Source organism: Bos javanicus, chromosome 4, assembly GCF_032452875.1.
Source record: "Bos javanicus breed banteng chromosome 4, ARS-OSU_banteng_1.0, whole genome shotgun sequence".
Taxonomy (NCBI): domain Eukaryota; kingdom Metazoa; phylum Chordata; class Mammalia; order Artiodactyla; family Bovidae; genus Bos; species Bos javanicus.
The window spans coordinates 31,061,214-31,087,342 of NC_083871.1; the positions used below are offsets into that span (position 1 = coordinate 31,061,214).

The following is a 26,129-nucleotide window of genomic DNA, read 5'->3' on the forward strand; positions in this document are numbered from 1 at the left end:
AAATATGCCATGTAACATAGCAAGAAAGACTGTGAATTTAAAATGTTTTATCTTTACATCTTGTGAGATAATAGTCTTTCAATGCCAGTGAATGAATCTCTCAAAGAAATGTATCACACTTCTGAATAGTTTATAATGATCTCTCTTGAATAATGTTATAGAAAAACTGATAAAGGTGGAATAAGCTAATATTTGGCCCAAAATAGATACTGAATATATGTGCATGAAAAAAAAAGAATACTGTTTTCACTTGTATAGCATCTGAGTTTCATGTACATTTCCTGCTGTCAGTCAGCCAGTTCAGTCACTCAGTCGTGTCCGACTCTGCGACCCCGTGAACTGCAGCACGCCAGGCCTCCCTGTCCATCACCAACTCCCGGAGTCTACCCAAACCCATGTCCATCCAGTCGGTGATGCCATCCAACCATCTCATCCTCTGTCATCCCCTTCTCCTCCTGCCCTCAATCTTTCCCAGCATCAGGGTATTTTCAAATGAGTCAACTCTTCACATCAGGTGGCCAAAGTATTGGAGTTCAGCTTCAGCATCAGTCCTTCCAGTGAACACTCAGGACTGATCTCCATTAGGATAGACTGGTTGGATCTCCTTGCAGTCCAAGGGACTCTCAAGAGTCTTCTTCAACACCACAGTTCAAAAGCATCAGTTCTTTGGTGCTCAGCTTTCTTTATAGTCCAACTCTCACATCCATACATGACCACTGGAAAAACTATAACCTTGACTAGACAGACCTTTGTTGGCAAAGTAATGTCTCTGCTTTTGAATATGCTGTCTAGGTTGGTCATAACTTTCCTTCCAAGGAGTAAGCGTCTTTTAATATCATGGCTGCAGTCACCATCTGCCGTGATTTTGGAGCCCCAAAAATAAAGTCAGCCACTGTTTCCACGGTTTCCCCATCTATTTGCCATCTCCACAGATGTTCTTCAAGGAAGGCACTTTATTTGATCTTTGGGGCTGCTTAGTGTGAGATGTTAAGCAGCCTTCTCATGGAAGTGAAACTTGCCTAGTGATCTCGAGAGCCCAGGTATGGCTCAAAAAACATTGCTGTTTGCCCATTTGAATAAGGTGCAAACTTACTTACTGAATAAAAGAACTTCCAGTATAGTTAAGACAAATTTATTTTAGAAAGGAACAGCAATCAACCCCATTGAACATTAGGATTGTTTACTCTCAACTCACAGGTCTGTTTTCATCCATTCTGCGAGAACAAGCAAATCTCAGGCATGATGGACCAAAATGGATAGTCCTGGATGGTGATATCGATCCCAGGTGGACTGAATCACTAAACACGGTCATGGATGACAACAAGGTGAACGGAAATACTGTTTATCGTAAAATGCAGGTCTGAGATCTTTATACTTGCATGAGTTTCAGTAGGACAATTTAAAATTGCGATATTTCAGATTCTAAATACAGTTTATTTTTTATGGTATTCAGGCCTTTTCATGTTAAAACTGTTAAAACGAAAGTCTTAAATTTAGATAATTACCATAGTTGTTTAAAAGTTGGCATGAGTAAGTGCACGTTGATGAGTTTGTTCCTCAGGGGTCAGTGAGCTCCCCTGGGGATGAACTGATATCTTTATTCAGACTGCATTTCTCACTCGGGCAGTGATCATTTCTAACTTGGGCACTGAGCTCATATGTAGCCTTTGGCACTTCTCCTGGGGGCAGGGGCGGGGGGCGGTACTTCTTGCTGTTATGAAAAGTTAGCAGCCTTGCCTTTGCTCCCTAATGAAATGGCCACTTTTGTGCTGTGCTGCTCTGTCCAGGTGCTGACACTGGCCAGCAATGAGCGCATAGCTCTGACTCCCTCTATGAAGCTGCTCTTTGAGATTCATCACTTGAGGACTGCAACCCCAGCTACTGTTTCCAGAGCTGGTATTCTATATGTGAACCCACAAGATTTAGGCTGGAATCCGTGAGTATGGCTTTTTTTTTTTTTAATTGTGGTAAAATATACATGATGTCAAATTTACCATTTTAACCGTTTTAAGTATAGAGTTCAATGGCATAGAGCGCATTCACACTGTAGTACAACCATCATCACCATCAGTCTCCAGAAGCTTTTTCATCTTCCCAAAATGAAACCCCATAGTCACTAAACAGTACCCCTCCCAGCATCCCCAGCTCCTTTCTACTATCTGTCTCTATGAATTTGAATATTCTAGGTACTTCTTACAAATTGAATCATATAGTAATTTTTGTGATGAGTTTATTTCGCTTAGTAAAATGTCTTCAAAGTTTGTTCATGTTACAGCAGGTGCCAGAATTTCCTTTCTTTTTAAGGCTGAACGGAATATATACCCAATGGAATGTATGTGTGTGTGTGTGTGTGTGTATATATATATATATATATATATATCATACTGTTTATCCATTCATCCTTCTGTAGACACTAGGGCTGCTTCAGCCTTTTGACTGTTGCAAATAATGCTTCTATGAACATGGGCATAATCTCTTTGAGTCCAGCTTTCAATTGTTTTTGATATGTACCCACACAAGCAGAATGGCTGGAGATCATACAGCAAGTCTATTTCAGATTTTTTGAGGTACCACTATGCTGTCTTCCACTATGGCTGCACCATTTGACGTTCCCATCAGTAGTGCACTAGAGTTTCACTTTCTGCATGACCCCACCACCACCTGTGGTTTTCTCTATATTTTATAATAGAAACATCCTAATAGGTGTGAAGTGGAATTGCATTCCAATTTTGACTTACGTTTCTCTTATGATTAATCATGTTGAACATCTTTTCATGCGTTCATTGGCCATTTGTATATTTTCTGTGGAGATGTGACTATTTCAGCCCTTAGCCTGTTTTTTAATCTAACTATTGGGGTTTTTTGTTGTTTTGTGAACTCTTTATTAATCTTCATAGAATCATTCAACTTCAGCTTCTTTGGCATTAGTGTTTGGGGCATAGAGTTGAATTACTGTGATATGGCTCATAGTTTCATTGAGTTAGACAAGGCTGTGGTCCATGTGATCAGTTTGGTTGGTTTTCTGTGATTGTGGTTTTCTGTTTGCCCTCTGATGAATAAGGATAAAAGGCTTATGGAAGCTTCCTGATGGCCAGGGCCATGCTCAGTTCAGTTCACTTCAGTCGCTCAGTCATGTCCGACTGTCTGCAACCCCATGGACTGCAGCACACCAGGCCTCCCTGTCCATCACCAACTCCTGAAGTTTACTCAAACTCATGTCCATTGAGTCGGTGATACCATTCAACCACCTCATCCTCTGTCGTCCCCTTCTCCTCCCACCTTCAATATTTCCCAGCATCAGGGTCTTCAAATGAGTCAGTTCTTCGCATCAGTTGGCCAAAATATTGGAGTTTCAGCTTCAACATCAGTTCTTCCAGTGAACACCCAGACTGATCTCCTTTAGGGTGGACTGGTTGGATCTCCTTGCAGTCCAAGGGACTCTTAAGAGTCTTCTCCAACATCACAGTTCAAAAGCATCAATTCTTCGGCACTCAGCTTTCTTTATAGTCCAACTCTCACATCCATACATGACTACTGCAAAAACCATAGCCTTGACTAGATAGACCTTTGTTGGCAAAGTAACGTCTCTGCTTTTTAATATGCTGTCTAGGTTGGTCATAACTTTCCTTCCAAGGAGTAAGTGTCTTTTAATTTCATGGCAGTAGACACCATCTGCAGTGATTTTGGAGCCCCCCCAAAAAATAAAGTCAGCCACTGTTTCTACTGTTTTCCCATCTATTTGCCATGAAGTGATGGGACCGAATGCCATGATCTTACTTTTCTGAATGTTGAGCTTTAAGCCAGCTTTTTCACTCTCCTCTTTCACTTTCGTCAAGAGGCTCTTTAGTTCTTCTTTACTTTCTGCCATAAGGATGGTGTCATCTGCATATCTCAGGTTATTCGTATTTCTCCCAGCAGTCTTGATTCCAGCTTGTGCTTCATCCAGCCCAGCACTTCTCATGATGTACTCTGCATATAAGTTAAATAAACAGGGTGACGATATACAGCCTTGATGTACTCCTTTTCCTATGGGAACGAGTCTGTTGTTCCATGTCCAGTTCTAACTGTTGCTTCCTGACCTGCATACAGATTTTTGAGGAGGCAGGTCAGGTCGTCTGATATTTCCATCTTTTGAAGACTTTTCCATAGTTTGTGGTGATCCACACAGTCAAAGGCTTTGGCATAGTCAATAAAGCAGAAATAGATGTTTTTCTGGAACTCTCTTGCTTTTTTGATGATCCAGCGGATGTTGGCAATTTGAACTCTGGTTCCTCTGCTTTTTCTAAATCCAGCTTGAACATGTGGAAGTCCACAGTTCACATATTGCTGAAGCCTGGCTTGGAGAATGTTGAGCATTGCTTTACTAGTGTGTGAGATGAGTGCAACTGTGCAGTAGTTGGAGCATTCTTTGGCATTGCCTTTCTTTGGAATGGGAATGAATACTGACCTTTTCCAGTCCTGTGGCCACTGCTACATTTTCCAAATTTGCTGGCATATCGAGTGCAGCACTTTCACACAGCATCAGCTTTTAGGATTTGAAATAGCTCAACTGGAATTCCATCACCTCCACTAGCTTTGTTCCTAGTGATGCTTCCTAAGGCCCACTTGACTTCACATTCCAGGATGTCTGGCTCTAGGTCAGTGATCACACCATCATGATTATCTGGGTCATGAAGATCTTTTTTGTACAGTTTTTCTGTGTATTCTTCCTGCCTCTTCTTAATATCTTCTGCTTCTGTTAGGTCCATACCATTTCTGTCCTTTATTGAGCCCATCTTTGCATGAAATAATCCCTTGGTATCTCTAATTTTCTTGAAGAGATCTCTAGTCTTTCTCATTCTATTGTTTTCCTCTATTTCTTTGCATTGATCACTGAGGAAGACTTTCTTATCTCTCCTTGCTATTCTTGGGAACTCTGCATTCAAATGAGTATAGCTTTCCTTTTCTGCTTTGCTTTTCACTTCTCTTCTTTTCTCAGCTATTTGTAAGGCCTCCTCAGAGAGCCATTTTGCTTTTTTGCATTTCTTTTTCTTGGGCATGGTCTTGATCCCTGTCTCCTGTACAGTGTCATGAACCTCCATCCATAGTTCATCAGGCACTCTATCAGATCTAGTTCCTTAAATCTTTTTCTCACTTCCACTGTATAATTGTAAGGAATTTGATTTAGGTCATACTTGAATGATCTAGTGGTTTGCCCTACTTTCTTCAGTTTAAGTCTGAATTTGGCAATAAGGAGTTCATGATCTGAGCCACAGTCAGTTCCCATTCTTGTTTTTGTGACTGTATTGAGCTTCTCCATCTTTGGCTACAAAGAATATAATCAGTCTGGTTTCAGTGTTGACCATCTGGTGATGTCCATGTGTAGAGTCTTCTCTTGTGTTGTTGGAAGAGGGTGTTTGGGCCATGCTCAGTAAATCTTTAATCCAATTTTCTGTTGATGGGCGGGGTTGTGTTCCCTCTGTGTTGTTTGGCCTGAGGCCAAACTGTTAACCCACACCTCCACCAGAGACTCCTGAAGGCTCACAGGCAAGTCTGACTCAGTCTGTTGTGGGGACACTGGTCCTTTCTCCTGGCTCCTGGTGCATACAAGGTTTTATTTCTACCCTCCAAGAGTTGTTTCCCTAGTCCTGTGGAAGTTCTGTAATCCAGTCCCACTGGCCTCCAAAGTCAAATTCCCTGGGGATTCTCTGTCCCGTTTGCTGGATCTCCAGGTTGGGAAATCTGTTGTTGGTCCAAGAACTTTCCTAACAGTGCAAGAATTTCTTTGGTATAATTGTTCTGCAGTTTGTGGGTCGTCTTCTCAGCAGCTCTATGGAAAAGAGCCTGATACTGGGAAAGATTGAAGGTAGGAGGAGAAGGTGACGACTGAGGATGAGATGGTTGGATGACATCACTGACTCAATGGACATGAGTTTGAGCAAGCTTCAGGAGTTGGTGATGGACAGGGAAGTTCAGCATGCTGCAGTCCATGGGGTCACAAAGCGTCAGACATGACTGAGCAACTGAACTGAACTATTAATCTTAGATGTTAAAAAAGCTAAAATTGTATTTGACTATTTGAAGAAAATATTAGTGATTAAATTTAGTGCTAATTAATTAGGCTAACTAAAATAAATTAGCACCTTTATGCAGTTGTCATTTTTAGTTGGACATTGCCTTGTTCATGGCTTGTACATGTAAATACATACATTTGTTGACCAAGTGAATAAATAATAAAAGCTCACGTGGAGCACTTAGGTGTCAGTATATCATTTAGTGAGCATATATGTGTGTGTATATATATTTATATAATATGCATATGTGAACAAAGCGGTGATACTTTGATTTAGAACAAGTTTATTGTGCCCACTTGCTTACTTTTCAGATGCTTACACTTTTCATCATTTATTCTGGTGGTCCCTTGTCACCTTCTCTCGTATTCCCACTCTGTGCTGTGGAAACATCTGCGCTCTGCGCTTGAACAGTGCTGTGACGGTATGCTTCTTGTGTCGGTGATCTTCTCTTTACCCCTCCACCCTGCTCTGTGCACCCAGTGGCTGTCCTGTGTGGACCACATCAGTCCGTTCCTTGCCCTCTGGCTTCTGGTTGGTTTGACCAATGGGGAGCACTGACAGGAAATGAGAGGGAGAAAGGAGAGTGAGATCTCTTCATTCCTCCCGCTCCCTCCCCATAGGACTACAACAGGATGACTGTCCTTCATCAGCCTGCGTATGTGTTCAGTCATGTCCAACTCTTTGCGACCCTATAGACTATAGCCCACCAGGCCCCTCTGTCCATGGGATCCTCCAGGCAAGAATATTAGAGTGGGTTGCTATGCCTTCCTGCAGGGGATCTTCCCAACCCAGGGATGGAACCAGTGTCTCCTGCATCTCCTGCATTGCAGGCAGATTCTTTACCCACTGAGCAACCTGAGAAACTCCTCTTAAATCTCTCCATGAGATTCTTTACTTCCAGGTTCTGGTAGCCCTTTCCTTTCCCAATAGTCCTTTTATTGATCCTTCTCTATTATCCTGATTCAAGGATGACTTCTGTTCCCTGCCAGACTCCTGACTCATGCACTTCTCCAGGCTACTTTTCTGTGTCCTGATTTGTTTACTGAAAGTCTCATCCTCTAACTCAACAGTCAAGTAGAGCCATACTCAGGTTTCTGTGAAGCTAGGGGAAGAACTGATTTTTAAAGTCTAAGATGGAGAGTTCTTCTTGGACTAACAGCTGCTTTCTCCAGCTAGGATTTTGACTGGCTCCTAGGCCATTTCTGTTGACTGGGGACTGGATGAAGGAGAATCTCCAGTGTCCCTTGACCTTCCCATGCAGAGAGCAGAGGTGGTCCTGGTACCCCATTTCATTCATGAGACCCCTCACCCCCACTGGTGTGGTCTGATTTCAGTAGTAAATCTCACAGTTCCCAAGGTCTCTGTAATTGTCTCAGTAACATATGGAGTTTGTGCTAACAGAGGCTGTCTAAATCCCCAAAGAAGGACTTTCATCTAGTATGTCAGAGATCATAGGATGGCAGAAGATTCACCTGATTTGCATTCTTGAGAAATTTAAACCCCTCTTTACCATTAGATTCTGTTTTTATGGAGGTTTGGTTCTAATTAAGATCAATGGGTAGATTTTCATTTTCCTTTGTGTGACTAAAGGGTCTATCCAGGTCATTATCCGTAATAGTGGGCATCCTCTGTACAGGATATTTTTACATTTTTACCTCCTACTGCCAGAAAGCTTCAGTGTACTATTAAAAAGTGACTATTTCAGTTGGGAGGGGTATTTTTTTACACCATATTATCAGATACTTTTATTACCTTACTTTAATGTCATAATATTAAAAAATATGATAGCTTTACATGTATTGACTCATTTAATCCATAATTATCTCTGAGATCAATATAATCATTAATTTCCAAAGCCAATATCTAAGGTCTCAGTTTCTCCCAACTCTTTAATTTGAAAGTGTTGAAAAATATTTAAAAAGTTAAAAAGGTGGTAGGTAGTACATTGTATAACCATGCAGTCTTTTCCTGCAGTTATCAATTTTTACAATTTTACCCAATTTACTTTCTCTTTGGCTGTACATACACTCCCTCTCAAAGGCAGAGACAGACATAAATTGTGTACTTTTATTTTTGCTGAATTATCTGAAAGTGAGTTGGAGACATTGACAGTTCCTCCCTAAGAACTAGAGTGGGTCCTACATGAACATAATTCCAATAAACATACCTAAGAAATTTATCTTTGTTATAATATTATCGAAACAGTGATTTTTCAAAATTTCCCAGCGCCTCTGGGAATTTCCTCTGTAGCTTTTTTTTTTTTTTTTAATCCAACATCAAAACAAGGACCATGCATTGCAGTTACCTATCTCTGTCTTCTCCTTTAATCTAGAATATCTATCCACCTTTTTATTTCATGATGTTTAGAGCTTTGAAGAGAAGAAGCCAGATATTTCAAAGACTGATAGTTGCAGAGTGGTTGCAAAGTGGGTCCACCTTTCTGTCTCTGTGTATTAAGTGACATTTTTTTAGTAAAAAAGAAACTATTTCTATTCTTCCTTTCTACTCTTTTTCCTCACTTCCTCTCTCTTTTTTCTCTTCCCCCTTCCTTTTTCTTTTTGGGGAGTATCATTTTCTATTCATGGGTTCTTGTTTATCTTAGTCTAGTGAATTATGAATCATTGCCAACAGTATTCTTTTGCATGCTCAATTTGTCCTAAATTTTGCCAGCAGGAACGCCTTCCATGTTCTTTTATATTTGCTTTCTAGCTGAGCCAGATGCTTCTGGCTCATCTGAGACTTTACTTCCCCTACACTCCATTCGGCCATTTCTCTAAGGAGCCAGGAGTTGTCTAAGGAGTAGTATTTAGAATCCAAGATACCATGCTAGAGTGCTCATTGCCATTGGTATGTCATTGCTTCTAGAACCTTTAGTGTCCAGAGTTAGGAAATATATTTTCTTAATTCATATGTGGAAACTGATATTTTGGATAGAGGAGATTATGAAATACTATGTTCCAACTGAGGAATAAATAGATTGCTCTTATTACTTAACCTGCTAAGAACATTTTTTGTTAAAATTCACTGAGCTATTTAAATGCATAATTTTATGTCCGCATTTTAAAGATAAGTCAAACAACATCCTTAAAATCATATCAGTAAGTGACTAGCTGAATCAAATACTATTTTAATTCTGAGTTCTAAGTAAGTTTACTGAAAGACTCCTACATCTGTTGAGATCTTGAGAGAAATTAGAAGTAAATTTCTAAAAATTATCATCAGTGAGAATTTTTCCTAGTAGAAAGGAATAAAATGCAGAGAAAACCAGAGAACAATTAAATTCATTTATAATTATTTAAAGTGAGCATAACTAAAAATGGCATCTACCAAAATGTGTATTGCATAGCTTGTGCACGATGATAGGAAAAGGCAGGACTATTTCTGAAATTTTGTCTGATTCCTGGAAAATAACTTTTGGGAGCCACAGCTTCAGATCATACTTTTCCCTCTATTACTTTAGTTGAAAATGTTTCTTTTAAAAACTTGATTTTTTTGAAGTACGGTTGATTTATAGTGTTGTGCTAGTTTCAGGTGTACAGCAAAGTGACTCAGTCACACACACACAGATATATAATGATTTGCACCTGCCAACCCCAAACATTCCTCCCACCCTCCTTCCCCCTTGGCAGCCAGCCCATTCTCTGTGTCTGTGAGTCTGTTTCTGTTTCATAGGTAAGTTCACTTGTGTCCTATTTTAGATTCCACATGTCAGTGATATCATATATTTGTCTTTATCTTTCTGATTTACTTCACTTAGTATAATAACCTCTAAGGTCCATCCATGTTGCCTCAAACGGCCTCCTTTCTTTTTTTTTTTTTAACAGTTAAGTACTGTTCATTATGTGTGTGTGTGTGTGTATTCACACACTGCATCTTCTTTATCCATTCACCTGTGGATGATCTTTTAGCTTGTTTCCATTTCTTATCTATTGTGAATCATGCTGTTATGAACATAGGGGTGCGTGTATTTTTTTTTTTCAAAATTTTGTTTTTTCCTGACATATGCCCGGGAGTGGGATTGATGGATCATATGGCAATTCTATTTTTAGTTTTTTTTGAGGAACCTCCATATTATTTTCCATAGTGGTTGAGCCCATTTGCATTCCCACCAATAATGTAGAAAGATTCCCTTTTCTCCATATCCTTGCCAGCATTTGCTATTTGTAGACTTTTTAATGATGGCCATTCTGAGTGGTGTGAGGTGGTACCTCATTGTACTTCTGATTTGCATTTCTCTAATAATTTAGTTGAAAATATTCTACCTTTGTCTCACTCATTCAGTCACCCATATTGGATGATCTTAGTCTTCTATCCCTACAATCCCATCCTTTCATCTTTGGATTCTGTTTGTACGTGTAAACACACAGATTCAGAAGTCATCGATGTACACTGCTGATCTGTAGGTCCTTTTCAGCTTCTGCTGTTTTCTAGGCCCCCATGAATGATAGAAAACCAAAATCTTGCCACGAGGGGCAAACTATAGAGAGCTCTGAATTCCTCTTGTGCTGTAGGATGGGATCCCAATGCCAGACTTAGAGTAATAAATAATATCTTCAGAAGCCTGAAAACTTTGGCTGCCTTTATAGTTTCTCAACTGCAGGGCTGTAGACTTCCTGTGATGTTCCTATAGGAGTGATGTACCTATGAGACTTCTGGAGAAGGAGGAGGCGCAACACAGGTGCCTATATGGAACAGATTTGCAGGCACCACGAGCCAAAGATTCTGTTAGTGACCTAGACATTAGCGTTAAGGTGATGCATTAAGGCATCTGTTGCATTAAGGCAGCTATTTCCTGAGGCAGGGGCAGTGATGTGGGTGAACTCATATGTAGGTAAGGAATAAATATATGATGTTTTTACTTGTATGTTGTATGGTAGCAGTGTGTTTCATTTGGCCATATTCAAATCTACAGCATCTTTTAAAAAATAGGGTGGAAGGAATTGCCAATAGCATAGATCTATAGCTTCAGTTTTTCCATTGCTGAAGATAATTTGCTGCCTTTTAATGTTTACTAAATTTAGCAGTAATTTATACATAGTATTTTCAAATGTCCACATTTAACAATATAGACCCTTTTTTTCCTTAACTTCCAGTGCTATATGCTGTGGTTGACTGCTAGCAGAGGTCATTTTGTTTCTTTTTTTGTTTGTTTGCCTCCAATCAGTTTCAACTCTTACCACATCTCCTGGTTTGATTGAATTCACTTTCATTTTTGTGGACATAATTTGTACAATAGCATCATTTACTCTTGGGCCTGGTGGGCTTTCCCTTTGAGACTTTGGCTACTGCCAGTGAGGGTTAATGAAGTAGCTATTACCTAAGTGCAAAGCCCATTTCCCCCTCTGTGGCTTTGTTGAGGCTGCAGCTCCTAGTTAGCCCTGCACAGCCTTCTGCTGCCACAGAGACCAAAGACAGAGGTGGGGAGCTGGGGTAGAATTTCTTAAACCCAATAGAGCGCTGCCTGCCCTGAAGGACACTGCTGCCTTTAGGAGATGCGCAGAGGGGCAAAACCAGGATCTGAACCCAGTTCTCCCAATTACACCAACTCTGTGCTAATGAGTAGCATTGATTGGAAATTTGTTATATGTCAGTTATTAATCTAAGCACTTAATACATGAGAACTCATTTGCTCCTCAGAGCAACCCTAGGAAAAGCATGTCATCATCATCTCCATTGCCAGTTAAGAAACTAGAGGCACAGAGACATTAACTAACCTGCCCAAGGAAACAGAGTTAAAGGAAGGATAAAGATCCGGGCAGTCTGACTCAGAGCCGCATCTCCCTAAATAATTCCCCCTGCACCCCACCAAAAAAAGCTCTGGATACTGAGACTTCAGTTCTGCCAGCGTGTGTAGAATAAAAAGAGTAGCTAAGGGGTAGGTGTGGCCTTCATTCTGAGTACCTAGCAACCGTATTCCATTATTCCACTCTTCTGTGGCACCCACTGGATGTAACTCAGAGAGCACCAGAAGTGACCTTTCAGTTACCATCATGCAACTGAACTTCAGCTGAAAATCATTCCTCTTTGACCTGAAAAAGTTGTAATAGTTGATAGTTCATAAATCTAGCAATAGTGTATAGATAGTTGAATATTTAATAAAACCCCATCATGAAGCCCTACGATTATCAGAGGGAGCCTTTGTGAGATAATCATTTTGCCTTAATTTCTTTTGATATTAAAAATATGCAATCTGATTTGCTTAAAATAAGGTATAGCTGTCATTGATCTGGTTGCACTGTCTCTGGTGGCAGCCACATGGATTTGTGACCACTGTTTCTTGTTTGATGAGAACTCTTTGAGCAATTATTTTTCATGTCATATCATACAGTTTCTTTCCAGAGACTACTGTGGGTGCAACTAAGTCATGTTTCATTTTATTGACAAACATTATTTTATTAATGTTAGAAATATGAAGGTAAGTGGTGACATTTTACAAGCTTCAGATTTATGCGCCTGCACCCAAGGGTGAGATGCCATTGTAAAGCCACTCATTGGCTTCCCAGTTGATGCTCGCGATAAAGAATCTGTCTGCCAAGCAGAAGATGAGGGTTTGATCCCTGGGTCAGGAAGATCCCCTAGAGTAGGAAATGGCACCCCACTGCATTATTCTTGCCTGGAAAATTCCTTGGGCAGAGGAGCCTGGTGGGCTACAGTCCATGGGGCCGTAGACAGTTGGACGCAACTGAGCACACACACAGGAGCCACATTGTCAGCTCTCAGGTTAGAGTTACGTTCAGTCCAGTGAGCAGGAGGGACTTGGAAATGGTCCCTATGAAATTTTCGCCTCTTTATTTGTAACTGATTTTTCATTACTAAAAAATCGACGCCAATTTTAATCAAGAAAAACCCCAAGCTGTTTTCATAAATAAAGCCTACCCTCTGAAAATAGTTTCAGTGCTCTAGGAAATGACAAACTATACTTCCTTATAAATGCTCAGTAATGGCCTACTTATCCTCTATTATGTTGGGTTTCTAAGTGCTGTTAGTAGTTTCTTTTACATTCTTTTCATTTGGGTAAAAGTGGCCATTAAAACAAGTGTATAAAGGGTCATTTTAAAATATTTGCCATTTGAGAAATAGAGTGAACCCACTCTACATGTCCCTGAAGTATTGGACCAAGCTGTGTTGAAGGGGGAAGCTTTTGAGTACGTGAATTTCTGCTTTTCAAGCCTGGTGCTCAATAAAAGCCTTTCTGTGCTCTTTTTCAGGTATGTGGCCAGTTGGATAGACAGAAGGCGGCATCAGTCAGAAAAGGCCAATTTAACGATTCTTTTTGATAAATACGTTCCTGCCTGCTTGGAAAAGCTGAGAACAAGCTTTAAAACCATCACTTCAATTCCAGAGAGCAGCCTGGTGCAGGTTCGTCTTGGGTACCTCTGTTTCACACAGTAGTCCTGATTTGGTTTGATCAAAAAAGAAGTTCTTGTTCAAAATCATGAAGTGGTTTCTGGAAGGATTAGGTTGCTCCACACCCCGCCAGCCCCCACGTCCCCCTGTGCTTTTGGCAGCCCTCTATCACATGCCTGTCATGTGCCTTGACCATTTGGGTTTGTGGTCTGTTTCTCTGAGTAGACTGTGAACTAGAGCCCTGGAGCCACCTTTTATCATTTGTATATCTCCAGAGATTTCCATAATGCCAAGCACTCGGTAGGCGCCAAATGTATCATTGCATCATTGTGTTTTTCCCAAATATATTTGCATGAAGTAAGAACAGGGTTGTAACAGCTTCATTTATTTTTCTGTTTCCTAAGCAGCTGGCCCAGAGAAGGTGCTCAGTGTGTTTTTTGAAAACCATAAATTCATGCAATTAAAGATTTTGACCAGTGAGTAAAAGAAAGCTACTGAATATCACCTGAAGAACCAACCCCTACCCAACCTGGCCTGACAGACCTCCCATTCTTTCCTCCCTTCCTTTACTCCCCCCTCCCCAGAATAGTCCTCAAGTCCGGGTCAGTCTAGATGAAGAGTTCATAGTATTTCAGGGATAGGTTTTTTTTTCGGATCCTTATTGTCAGACAGCTACTAAGAGTGAAGAGTATGTATGATACGTTGTCATGACAGCAAATGAAGATAATGCAGGGCACACAGAAATGAAGGTTGTGATCTTAATCTCAGTGTGAGGAAAAATGATCCCCCAGCCTTTACAAGTATAAAACTTCACAGAAGGTTTACAATTAGAAACCTTTACTTGTTTCTCTTTAGGAGCAAAATTGGTTTTGAAGTACTTTGTTACTGTGAAGTTACTATTACAGAATTTGTTTGACGCTAAATTAGAAAGTCACAAGCATAATAAGAAGAGAAAGTTCAGGTTTTTGGATAATTCGCACACCAATTAAGTAAACGATAGTCTTCACCAGTAATTATCTGAGGTATAATTTATTTCTGAAAGCAGGTCTGAATTTATTCATAATGAATTAATTATGTGGTTAGCCTAATTAGACTTCCTTTGGTGTAATACTTGCAAAAAGCAAGTATCGTGTTCTTTCTCAAGTTGACTTGTATATTTGTGTTTCTCTGTGGTGTGAACTTTTTCATTTAAGAGTAGTGTGAAAATAGGTCAGTAGGAATTAATATGATTTTTGCTCTCACTTCCTTTTTTTGTAGTATTCAGAAATGGCGTTTTATCCTTAACTCCTTTCTGGCTGCTATTGCATAAAGTCATCTCTTTGCTGTGACTGCTTATAAGGGAAAAAATTAAAGACAAAAATGAGTGTACAAGAGACTTGCTTAGAGAGATTATTTTTTACTGTAATTGAGTTGAGGAGGGCATGGCAACCCACTCCAGTGTTCTTGCCTGGAGAATCCCCATGGACAGAGGAGCCTGGCGGGGTTTCCCTGGTGGCTCAGGTGGTAAAGAATCTGTGTGCAATGCAGGGGACCCAGGTTCGATCCCCAGGTTAGGAAGATCCCCTGGAGAAGGAAATGGCAACCCACCCCAGTATTCTTGCCTGGAGAATTCCATGAACAGAGGAGTCTGGCAGGCTACAGTCCATGGGGTCTCAAAGAGTCAAACATGACTGAGCAATTAACACATACACACACCCTGTGCTATACATTAGGACCTTGTTGTTCATCCATTCTACATATACCAGCTTGCATCTGCTGATCCTGAACTCCAGTCTATCCCTCCCACTGCGCCCCCGCTTTGGCCACCACAAGTCTGTCCCCTAAGCCCATGAATCTGTCTCCACTTCATAGATAAGTTCATGTGTGTCATACTTTAGATTCCACATGTAAGTGATGCCGTATATGTGCCTTTCTTTGTCTAACTTCACTTAGTACAATAATCTCTAGGTCCATCCATGTAGCTGTAAATGGTATCATTTCATTCTTTTAAAAGGCCACTTTAAGAAATTAATGTACTATGTTTTCCAGTATATGAAACTTTCTTGCTTTGCATTTGTTAAGGTGGTTTAACTCTTTCAGAATATACACCAAGGTGTGATTATATTAATTGCTGGTGCAGAGCTTAAAATGTTTTCCAAGTACTGTGTTTGGGAGAAAATAGAAAACTCGTACGAGTTCTTAGCACGTTCAGGTCAGTGGATGGCATAATTTTGACACCTTTTAGTCTTTTTCATTTTGATTTTAACAGTTGCTTAGACCAACATGGCTTCTACTCAGGAATAGCAAAGTCTCAGGGTTTTACATGATTTTTCTTGACAACAAATTGGTGAATTTTATTTGATTAGAAGATTGTTTTAAAGTAGCAAGCACAGCACAATATAAAATAATGGAAATCAAGAGAGAGATTGAGAAAATGACAGGCTGTAAAGCAACTGTCCTCCAATAAAGTTTTTTTTTTCCTAATGAAAATGTGACAGGTGCTCAACTAATTAAATTTTCAAAAACACTTCCAACTTATGCCAGGACCAATTTTCCATATTACCATTTTCCCTGCCTCTCAGGATTGGGAGGGAGACACACACACGTCACTTGCCTTGTTACAGCTTTCCGTGCTGTGTGCATGATATTGATAAACATCTACCACTGCCTCCGAAAGCTGGGGGAAGGGTCTCCTGAGTTTTGAGGGTCTGTGACAGCGCTAGTTCATGACAACCATTTTTGTGCGAGCTAAAAAGCGTGTTCGTTATGGTTATTATTTCACATGAGAAAGGCCTTAGCCGCAGCCGTGTTCCCTTTGTTACTGACCTCATTGCCCTGGACATGGAGGGAATTTCAGACCAATGGAGCCCTTTCACACGGAGGATCTGAAGAGCAAGTTCCTGAATAGCATTTCTTCCAGAGTTAGATGTAGTCTCACGTCCAAAAAATGCCACAAGCTAAGGGCAGCCAGTCTGACTTTCTAAATTTATGACAACAGGTGGGGGAAACAGCTGCCAGAGAATGAAGGGAAAGTGAGTTATCTAAATGTCTACTGGAGGGCAGTAGTCACACATCCCTTCCACCTCGTGCCTTCGTTCCCAGTGATGTTGTAGGGCAACACGTGCTGGAGAGAAAAACGCCTTTACTTTGTTTTTAAGTGAGAAAGTGGGTTATAGAGTCCTGCGTATAGAAGGACTCACTACTTATTAAAAAAAGACAGCACAGCTGTATCCCCCTTGTTTTTTTTTAATGTGTATTTCTCTTTATTATAGTGATTATTAATTGGAGAATTTATGATAATAGGAGGTTTTTTTTTGATCGTTTGTTGTTACATAGAAGATACGTCTGGTTGAAAGTGGCCAAGGGGTTCCACTGCCAACTCAGAAACCCAAGGCAGTCATTTATGCGTCTCCCAGGATAGCACATTACAGAGCTGGGGAAAATCATAACATCTCTTAAGGGTACAGAGGATTTATTCCTAAGTCCTATGAATTTTCTTCACTGGTTATTAAAAAAAAAAAATTGTTGCCCTGAAAGAATGGCTTTTTCTTTTTCTTTAGACTATTTGTACTCTTCTGGAGTGTTTATTGACTCCTGAAAATGTACCTTCTGACAGCCCAAAGGAAGTTTATGAGGCCTACTTTGTCTTTGCTTGTATCTGGGCGTTCGGAGGCACTCTGCTACAAGATCAGGTATGTGTAGAAATAGTTTACAGAACTAGTTTTATTTGGAGAAAAATATTATTATATGTGATCCCTGTGGGTTTGGGGTATGTAAGTATCATAAAGCTACCTACTAGCCCTATTCACTCCTAAGCTTGTGCATTGTCAGGCAAGCTCATTGAGGCTGGCGGTGCTTTCCTCGGCTGACAAGGCAGGTCCATAGTCTTCCACCAGATCTCTCTTCGGAGCCCCAAGGTTCCAGGTCAACACCAGCAGTGTCCCAGTGTGCCCGAGACAGGGTGCTGCATCTGCCCCTCACCTCTCTGTGCTCTTCCTCTTGCCCCTTTTCCTCAGTGATACATTTCTCCCAGTTGCTCTGGTTTAAAACCTGGGAGACATCATTCTTCCATCTACATCCTGTGGGCATCAGCTCCTTTCAGATAGAAAGTAGCTGTCACGTCTGTCCCCTTGTCTGTATCCCTACAGCCTTAATTCAGGAGTGTATCAGCTTTAGCTTGCTCTGAGCTATCACATTGTTTTGGCTCAGGCTGCTGTAACAAAATATCATGCTCTGGGTGTCTTAAACAGCAGAAATTTACTTTCCCTCAGTTCTGGAGGCTACAAGTCCAAGGTCAAGGTGCCAGCATGGTCAAGTTCTGGTGAGGACCTTCTTCGTGCCTTGCAGACAGATGCCTTTTTCTGTGTCTTCACAAGGCAGAAAGAAAGATAAAATGCTTTCTTGAGTCTCTTTGTGTAAAGGCACTAATCCCAACATGAGGGACCCACCCTCAGGCCCTCATCTCAATATAAATACCTCCCAAAGGGCCCATCTCCAAATACTACCACATTGGGGATTAAGGCTGCAGCATGTGATTTTGGTGAGGAGACAGTTCAATCCATAGCACATAATAGCCTGCTCATTGGTTTCCAGATCTCTACTCCTCTTACTTCTGCCCAGTCTCACACATTCCTAGGGTGGTCCTCATGAGCTATAATCAACCCCAGGCTGCTTCCTTTCCGCTGTCCTTTCCTTTGGCCTGAAAGGAGGCTATCACGCCTATACAACATTCCTAGCATGGTCTGTGACTTCTGATTTCTTTTTGGTAAACACTTAAGAACTTGCATAGACACATGTGCGCATGCCAACACACACACACACACACACACAAATTGCTTAGACTTGTCAAAGTACAAAGTAGGAGTTTTTCGCCTTTAGAAATTTACATATCTAATCCCTTCTTTGCACGTCTGTGAATAGATTTTCTCCTGTTATCTTTACAGTAATTCAAGGTATCATCACTATGCAGGTAAAGTAAAACTCAGGCAAAGTAACTTGACTGACAGCCGATGACAATATCTGGATTCCCACTCATGTATGTCTGTCTCCAAGGGCTATCTGTAGTGCCTCAGGATCTCTCAGGGCCATAAGTGCTTCTATGGGCACCCCTGAATCTTTGAATTAAAAATAGACGGCATAAGTCTTCCAGGCTTCCCTAAAATATTTCCACATATAAGTATTGTTGTTGTTCAGTTACTCAGTCATTTGACTCTTTGCTACCCCATGGACTGCAGCATGCCAGGCCTCCCTCTCCTTTACCACCTCCCAGAGTCTGCTTAAACTCAGGTCCATTGAGTCGGAGATGCCATACAACCATCTCATCAGCTGTTACCGCCTGCTTCTCCTGCCTTCAGTCTTTCCCAGCATCAGGGTCTTTTCCAATGAGTTAACATATCCCATCAGGTGGCCAAAGTATTGGAGTTTCAGCTTCAGCATCAGTCCCTCCAATGAATATTCAGAGTTGATTTCCTTTGGGATTGACTGGTTGGATCTCCTTGTAGTCCAAGGAACTCTCAAGAGTCTTCTCTAGCACCAGAGTTCAAAGGAATCCATTCTTTGGCTCTTCGTCTTCTTTATGGTCCAACTGTCACATCCATACGTGACCACTGGAAAAACTATAGCTTTGACTAAAGATGACCTTTGTAGGCAAAGTAATGTCTCTGCTTTTTAATATGCTGTCTTGGTTGTTCATAGCTTTTATTGCAAGGAGCAAATGTCTGTTATGGCTGCAGTCACCATTCACAGTGATTGTGGAGGACAAGAAAATAAAGTTTGTCACAGTTTCATTTTTTCCCCATCTGTTTGCCATGAAGTGATGGGACTGGAGGCCATGATCTTAGCTTTTTGAATGTTGAGTTTTAGCCAGCTTTTTCACTCTCCTCTTTCACCTTCATCAATAGACTCTTTAGTTCTTCTTTGCTTTCTGAAAAGAAACAGATGGATGACATCATAAGGATGTCATAAACAGACATCATAAGGATGATGTCATCCGCATATCTGAGATTATTGATATTTCTCCCAGAAATCTTGATTCCAGCTTGTGCTTCATCCAGCCCAGCATTTTGCATGATGTGCTCTGCATATAAGTTAAATAATCAGGGTGATGATATACAGCCTTGACGTACTCTTTTCCCAATTTTGAACCAGTCTATTGTTCTATGCTTCTTGAGCTGCGTACAGATTTCTAAGGAGGTAGATATGGTGGTCTGGTATTCCCATAAGAATGTTCCACAGTTGTGTGATCCACACAGTCAAAGGCTTTAGCATAGTCAATGAAGCAGAAGTAGATGTTTTGCTGAAATTCCCTTGCTTTTTCTAATGATCCAACAGATGTTGGCAATTTAATTTCTGGTTCCTCTGCCTTTTTTAAATCCAGCTTGTACATCTGGAAGTTCTCGGTTCGCATACTGTTGAAGCCTAGCTGTTGTAGGGTTTTGAGCATTACTTTGCTAGCATGTGAAGTGAGTGCAATTGTATGATCGTTTGAACATTCTTTGTCATTGTCCTTCTTTGTGATTGGAATGCAGACTGACCTTTTCCAATCCTGTGGCCACTGCTGGCTTTTCCAAACGTGCTGATATATTGAGGGCAGCACTATAACAGCATCATCTTTTAGAATTTAAAATAGCTCACCTGGAATTCTATCACCTCCACTAACTTTGTTCATAGTGAAGCTTCCTAAGGCCCACTTGACTTCATGCTCCAGGATATCTGGCTCTAGGTGAGTAACCACACCACTGTGGTTATCCAGGTCTGTAAGACCTTTTTTGTACAGTTCTTCTGTGTATTCTTGCCACCTCTTCCTAATGTCTTCTGCTTCTGTTACGTCCATACTGTTTCTGTCCTTTATTGTGCCCATCTTCACATGAAATTTTGCCTTGGTGTCTCTAATTTTCTTAAAGACATCTCTGGTCTTTTCCATTCTGTTGTTTTCCTCTATTTCTTTGCACTGATCCCTGAGGAAGGCTTTCTTATCTGTCCTTGCTGTTCTTTGGAACTCTGCATTCACATGGGTACATCTTGCCTTTTTTCCGTTGCCTTTTGCTTCTCTTCTTTTCTCAGCTATTTGTCAGGTCTCCTCGGACAACCATCTTGCCTTTTTGCATTTCTTTTTCTTGGGGATGGTTTTGATCATCGCCTCCTGTTCAGTGTTATGAACCTCCATGCATAGTTCTTCAGGCACTCTTTGTAAGATCGAATCCCTTGAAAATATTTGTCACTTCCACTGTATAATCATAAGGGATTTGGTTTAGGTCATACCTGAATGGCCTAGTGGTCTGAATTTGGCAATAAGGAGTTCATGATCTGAGCCACAGTCAGCTCCCAGTCTTGTTTTTGCTGACTGTGTAGAGCGTCTCCATGTTCGGCTACAAAGAATATAATCAATCTGATTTCAGTATTGACCATCTGGTGATGTCCATGGGTAGAGGCGTCCCTTGTGTTGTTGGAAGAGAGTGTTTGCTATGACCAGTGCGTTCTCTTGGAAAAACTCTGTTAGCCTTTGCCCTGCTTCATTTTGTACTCCAAGGCTAAACTTGCCTGTTTTTTTTTTTTTTACAGTTAGTTCTAGAAGGTCTTGTAGATCTTCAGAGAACCGTTCAACTTCATCATCTTCAGCATTACTGGCCGGGGCATAGACTTGGATTACTGTGATGTTGAATGGTTTGCCTTGGAAACAAACCGAGATTATTCTGTCATTTTTGAGATCACATTTTGGACCATTTTGTTGACTATGAGGGCTACTCCATTTCTTTTAAGGGATTCTTGTCCACAGTAGTAGATTCAGTGGTCATCTGAATTAAATTCACCCATTCCTGTCCATTTTATTTCACTGATTCCTAAAATGTCGATGTTCACTCTTGCCATCTGCTGTTTGGCTACTTCCAATTTACCTTGATTCGTGGACCTAACATTCCAGGTTCCTATGCAGTATTGTTCTTTACAATATTTTACTTTCACCTCCAGTCACATCCACAACTGGGCAATGTTTCCCTTTTGCCTCTGCCTCTTCATTTCTTCTGGAGCTGTTTTTCCGCTCTTCTCCAGTAGCATGTTGAACACCTACCAGCCTGGGGAATTCATCTTTCAGTGTCCTATCTTTTTGCATTTTCTTGCTGTTCATGGGGCTCTCAAGGTAAGAATGCTGAAGTGGTTTGCCATTCCCTTCTCCAGTGGACTATGTTTGGGAATTAAAATTGGAAGGTATTACAGCCAAGAGTAACCCAAATTTGTTTGTTTAGTCACAATAGGTTCTAAAATCCATGGTTGCTATGACCTGTGGGCCAGTTCTGCGACTTGTCACTAAGTTACTGTACTTTATATCTGTAAATGAATTTGGCATTTACTTGGCCTCCTAAGTCTCATTTTGACCCTTCTCAGAACCCACATTTCTTCAGTTATCTCCAAGTGCTTTTTCTAAAGAATAATAGCCTTTCTTGCCCGAGTTAAGAGTGTTGTGTGGCTTCACATGGTTTATCTCAAAGGCAGAATTTACACATATGGATTCCTCTCCATGGAGGCCACATGCAGAGTATTCCTGTCTACCCCAAAACCTCATGACTTTGTCTTTTTTCCAATGTTCTCCACAGAGTGTTTCCTTTTCCAGGGCTGTACAACCAAGTAAAATGGCATGAGAAGGATGTTGACAGCTGAGATTTTTCTGTTCCTCATCATGACGGCTCACCTTCCTCCCAACTTGACCCTCTTTTCATCTTTGCAATTTCCAGACTTGGCAGCCTTCCAAGCCAGCTAGTCAGACCAGGAGCTGAGCATCACGTGGTCCCCTTCCTGTCCCAGACACTCTCCCCAATTAGTATTCGACATCATCATCTTTAAATTTTCAAAACTGCTTTAACTACACAGCATTCAAAAGAGAGATTATGAAGCTGGAAACATGAATGAAGCAGATCCAAGAAACAGTCTTAGGAATAGCCATTTAGTCATCAGATTTGGGTGCCTTCTATGAATATATGTCAGGGAAAGAGTTTAGGGTTTCTAATAGGCTAGCTTATTGATTCTTAAAAAAAAAAAAAATTATCCTGTCTGTATAGTTATAGCTATTCTTCTTTTACAAAAAAGGAACTCAAACTTAGATAAGTTGGCCTCCTTGGAGACACGTGGCTAGCTTATGTCTGAGGCAAGTTCAGACTGCAGCTGACTGACTCAGACCTGTGTTCTTAACCCCGGCTGTTGCAGACACCTTCCAAAATTGGTCCCCGTCATCCCTCCCTGAGCCTCCTGTAAACAGCTGCTATCATTCCCCACTTGACTTCTGAAGTAATCTCCTCACTGGTCTTTCTGCTTCTGTACTTGCCCCATCATCCATTATGCACTCAGCAGCCAGAGTGGTTTCTTTAATGTAAATTGGATTATATGATACACTCCAGAATTTACAACACTTTAATGGATTCCTATTGCTTTTAAGATACAATTTTAGAATTTCATTTACAAGGCCTTTGGCTTTGGCCCAGCCTGTCTCTCCCTACTTCTTCCTCAGCCGCTCCCTCCCCTCCAGCTGCACTGGCCAGTTTCTGGAATGCAGGTTCTTTCCTGTGATAAGATCTTTGTACTTGTTGACTTCTTCCTGGAATGTTCTGCTCCCTAATTGGTGCCTGTTCTCAGAGTTGATTCCCTGTACATCCAGTTAAAATAGATGCCCTCATTTCTCTCACTTCCAGCAAAGTTGGCTTTCAAGATACCAGTGTATTTATTTCTGTGTTCATAGACTTCACCTCTGCTTCCACCATACTTCCCCTTCATTTCCCCCATAAGTTCTGTGAGGGCAGAAACCCTGTTTGTTTTCTTCCCCAGTACGGGAACAAATGCATTTTAGTGAGTGAATGAATGATCGAAGACTTGTCATCAAAATGACTCTGCTGACATAGTGGTTAGGTGAAGCAAATTTTATTGTAAAGTAGAAATCTCATGTGCATCCTTCCTACAAAGAATGGTAGCAAATAAGGAATATTTTTTTGAATGAACTTGGTTTCTGAACAACTTCGGTAGGATGATTAAAAAGAAAAAATCCTGTGATGCCAATCTGAAGATAACTAAATATGTAAGTAGTGGTCTATAGGAATGTGAGCTCCGCTTGTTGGGAAGGTTGGTGGGATCAGCTCTCCCTGCTAAGGCTGACCATGCCTCTCAGCCCTAACCACACCCTCCTACCCTCCAGCCATCCTATCCATCTCTACTCATGTGTCTGATCAGTCTCAAACAGAAAGTGGGCCATAGTCCATGGACATAAGGACACCAAGGTAAAAGTAACTTGAATTTCCCTGGGGCAAAATGGGAGTTGAAGTTTTAGATACATGTAAGGTTGGTGAATGTGGTGAACACACACAGTGTATTTAGAGAGCTCCGAAGCTTTGTCTGGTCATCCCGTAGGTGCAGGAGGGGCTGTTCGTTGCTAGCACACAGTTGGAATTTCCCCGTCTCCGCTTTCTAACCGCTAATCTAGCAGCAAAGGGCTTGTACCTGCCATCATAAAAACAAGCGCCTTCTAGCAAGGAGAACCTGTTTCCTACTCCATTATCTTTTCTGGAAGATTCTCTTACGGGACAGGAATCTGTGGAGTTTCAGCTCAACTACTGAGTTGAAAACCAAGTCCGTTCTTTCCCTTCCCTCATGGCAGAGCTTCTCAGATTTCAAATTTCAAAGACCAACAAAATTTCATTAATGATTTGAAGGAATGAAATAGGGTTACCAACTGTTTGTTTTTCTAAATAAGGGCATTTATTTTTAAATGACCATTTATTATCACCACAGCTTTATAAAGGAAAGGATATTTTTAACACCGAAAGTTCTACGAAGGCTATAAGCTCAAATAAAGAACAGTGTCTGAGTCAATAATGTTACTAATTTTTTGAAGTATTCGTTTGTTCCTACTTTCCCCATTTTGCTATCAACTGAGGGAGACATTGGTAGAAATAAACGCTAGTGTTTGCTAACCACTGTCTTAGCAGGGTGACCTGCATGATAGCTTGTTATCAAACTGAAGAACGTCAGAGTCATCTAAGGTTCACCTAAACTTACCTTGCTTTTTAAGTTAATAATTACTGCCGAAAATTTGTACCTGATGGACGTACGGCAGTTATAGCTTTCAGCCTCAGTGGTATTGTCACTTATTATAACTTCCTTCTAGTTATTTATTTTTCTTTTGTCAGTTACTCAGTCCTGTTTGTAATTCTGAAGTGTTCGCTGAAAACACTGTGTGATCAGCTGCACTTGCCGTGGCTTTGTATGTGTTCAGAATTACCTGTAAGTGTGCAATAAGAATTTCTCTTGTTCTCCTTAGCTTTCTGGTTGTCAAGCTGAATTCAGTCAGTGGTGGCATAAAGAGATGAAAGCAGTGAAGTTTCCATCCCAGGGAACAATTTTTGATTATTATCTGGACCACAAAAGTAAGAAGTTTTTGCCTTGGGCTGATAAAATCCCCCAATTTACTATGGATCCAGAAATACCTTTGCAGGTAGGTGTGGGGGAACACCGTGATCTTCAACCACATGTTGCTGGCTTGAGCCTCGTTTGTTTTTACGCTGTCTTCCTTTTCCTGCCTGATGGATGGTTTCCTGTTGGTATGGTCAGCATATAGCATATTTCCTTGGAAAGAAGAATCTGTTATAGGAACGGCTAGGAACATGGTTATATTTCTACAGTTTCTTTTTTTATTTCAACTTAATTCTGTGGTAACAGCTTTCTTTAGATTTTCCTAGAAATTGTATGATTTTATAAAAATTGAAGGCATGTTTTTATTAGTTCAGTGAGGTTCGGTGAGTCTTACTTCTGACCTTACTTTACATTTCTTAAGCAGTACTTTTCACATAGAACTTCTTTGCCTTACCCCTGAAGCCATAAAATGAATGTTTCATCTTCCTAGTCAAAGATGTATATCTCAATTTCACAAGGCAAGTCACAAATCTAAATGAATCTTTATTGTTTTTTTAACTGTTTCTTTTTATAAATTGTCCTACATTTTTATATATCAAATTATCTTTTAACCATTTTCTAATTCTTCTTCAGTCTGTTTTGCTTTTCATTATATTTCTTTCTCAAAATTACCTCATATTGATTGGCTTTGGAACTTATTATTTCAAGCCGTGCCCTATAAAATGCATGTAAGTGATTGCCACGCTAATTAGGAGGCAGTTATTGTGAAATAAAAGAAAATTCAATGTATGCGTTTCCTGGAACTGAAGTAACAAAGTAACCACAGACGTGGTGGCTTCAACAACAGAAATGTGTTGTCTCACAGTTTTGGAGGCTAGAAGCTGAAAATAGAGGTGTTAACAGGGTTGGTTCCTTCTGAGGAATCTCCTAGATTCTGGAGGTTCACTGGCGGTCTTGGTGTCCTTGCTTTGAGGCGGCATTAGTCACTCACATATATCATGGCATTTTCCCAAGTGTATTCTGTGTATTCACACTTTCCTTTCTACCAGTCACTTTGAATTTGGGGCCCACTCTGCTTGTATCAGCATGCTTAAGACACCCTAATAAACTGCCATAGAATGAGTGGCTTAAACGTCAGAGATGCATTTTTCTCAGGCTAAGATTTGGTTTTCCCTGCGGCCTCTGTCCTTGGCTTGCAGATGGTCTCCTCTTGCTGTGGCCCCCTATGATCCTTTCTGTGTGTACACACATTCCCTGGACACCATCCTGAAGTGTGTTCAAGTTTCCTCCTCGGACAAGAACACCAGTTGGATTGGATTAGGTAGGCCTCACTTAATCATCTCTTTAAAGACCTTATCTCCA

At 40.7% G+C, this 26,129-nt stretch overlaps 1 protein-coding gene across 3 annotated transcripts in view; it reads left to right on the forward strand.

Annotated features, from left to right (window-relative positions):
• Positions 1-26,129, forward strand: part of DNAH11 (dynein axonemal heavy chain 11) — a 364,495-nt gene that overhangs the window by 156,960 nt on the left and 181,406 nt on the right. For all 3 annotated transcript variants that reach the window (XM_061413683.1, XM_061413682.1, XM_061413681.1), the window contains exons 41-45: positions 1,198-1,325; positions 1,788-1,936; positions 13,262-13,412; positions 16,940-17,071; positions 24,676-24,849. In XM_061413683.1, coding sequence (XP_061269667.1) covers positions 1,198-1,325; positions 1,788-1,936; positions 13,262-13,412; positions 16,940-17,071; positions 24,676-24,849 — 734 coding nt within the window. The remainder of the gene's footprint in view (positions 1-1,197; positions 1,326-1,787; positions 1,937-13,261; positions 13,413-16,939; positions 17,072-24,675; positions 24,850-26,129) is intronic.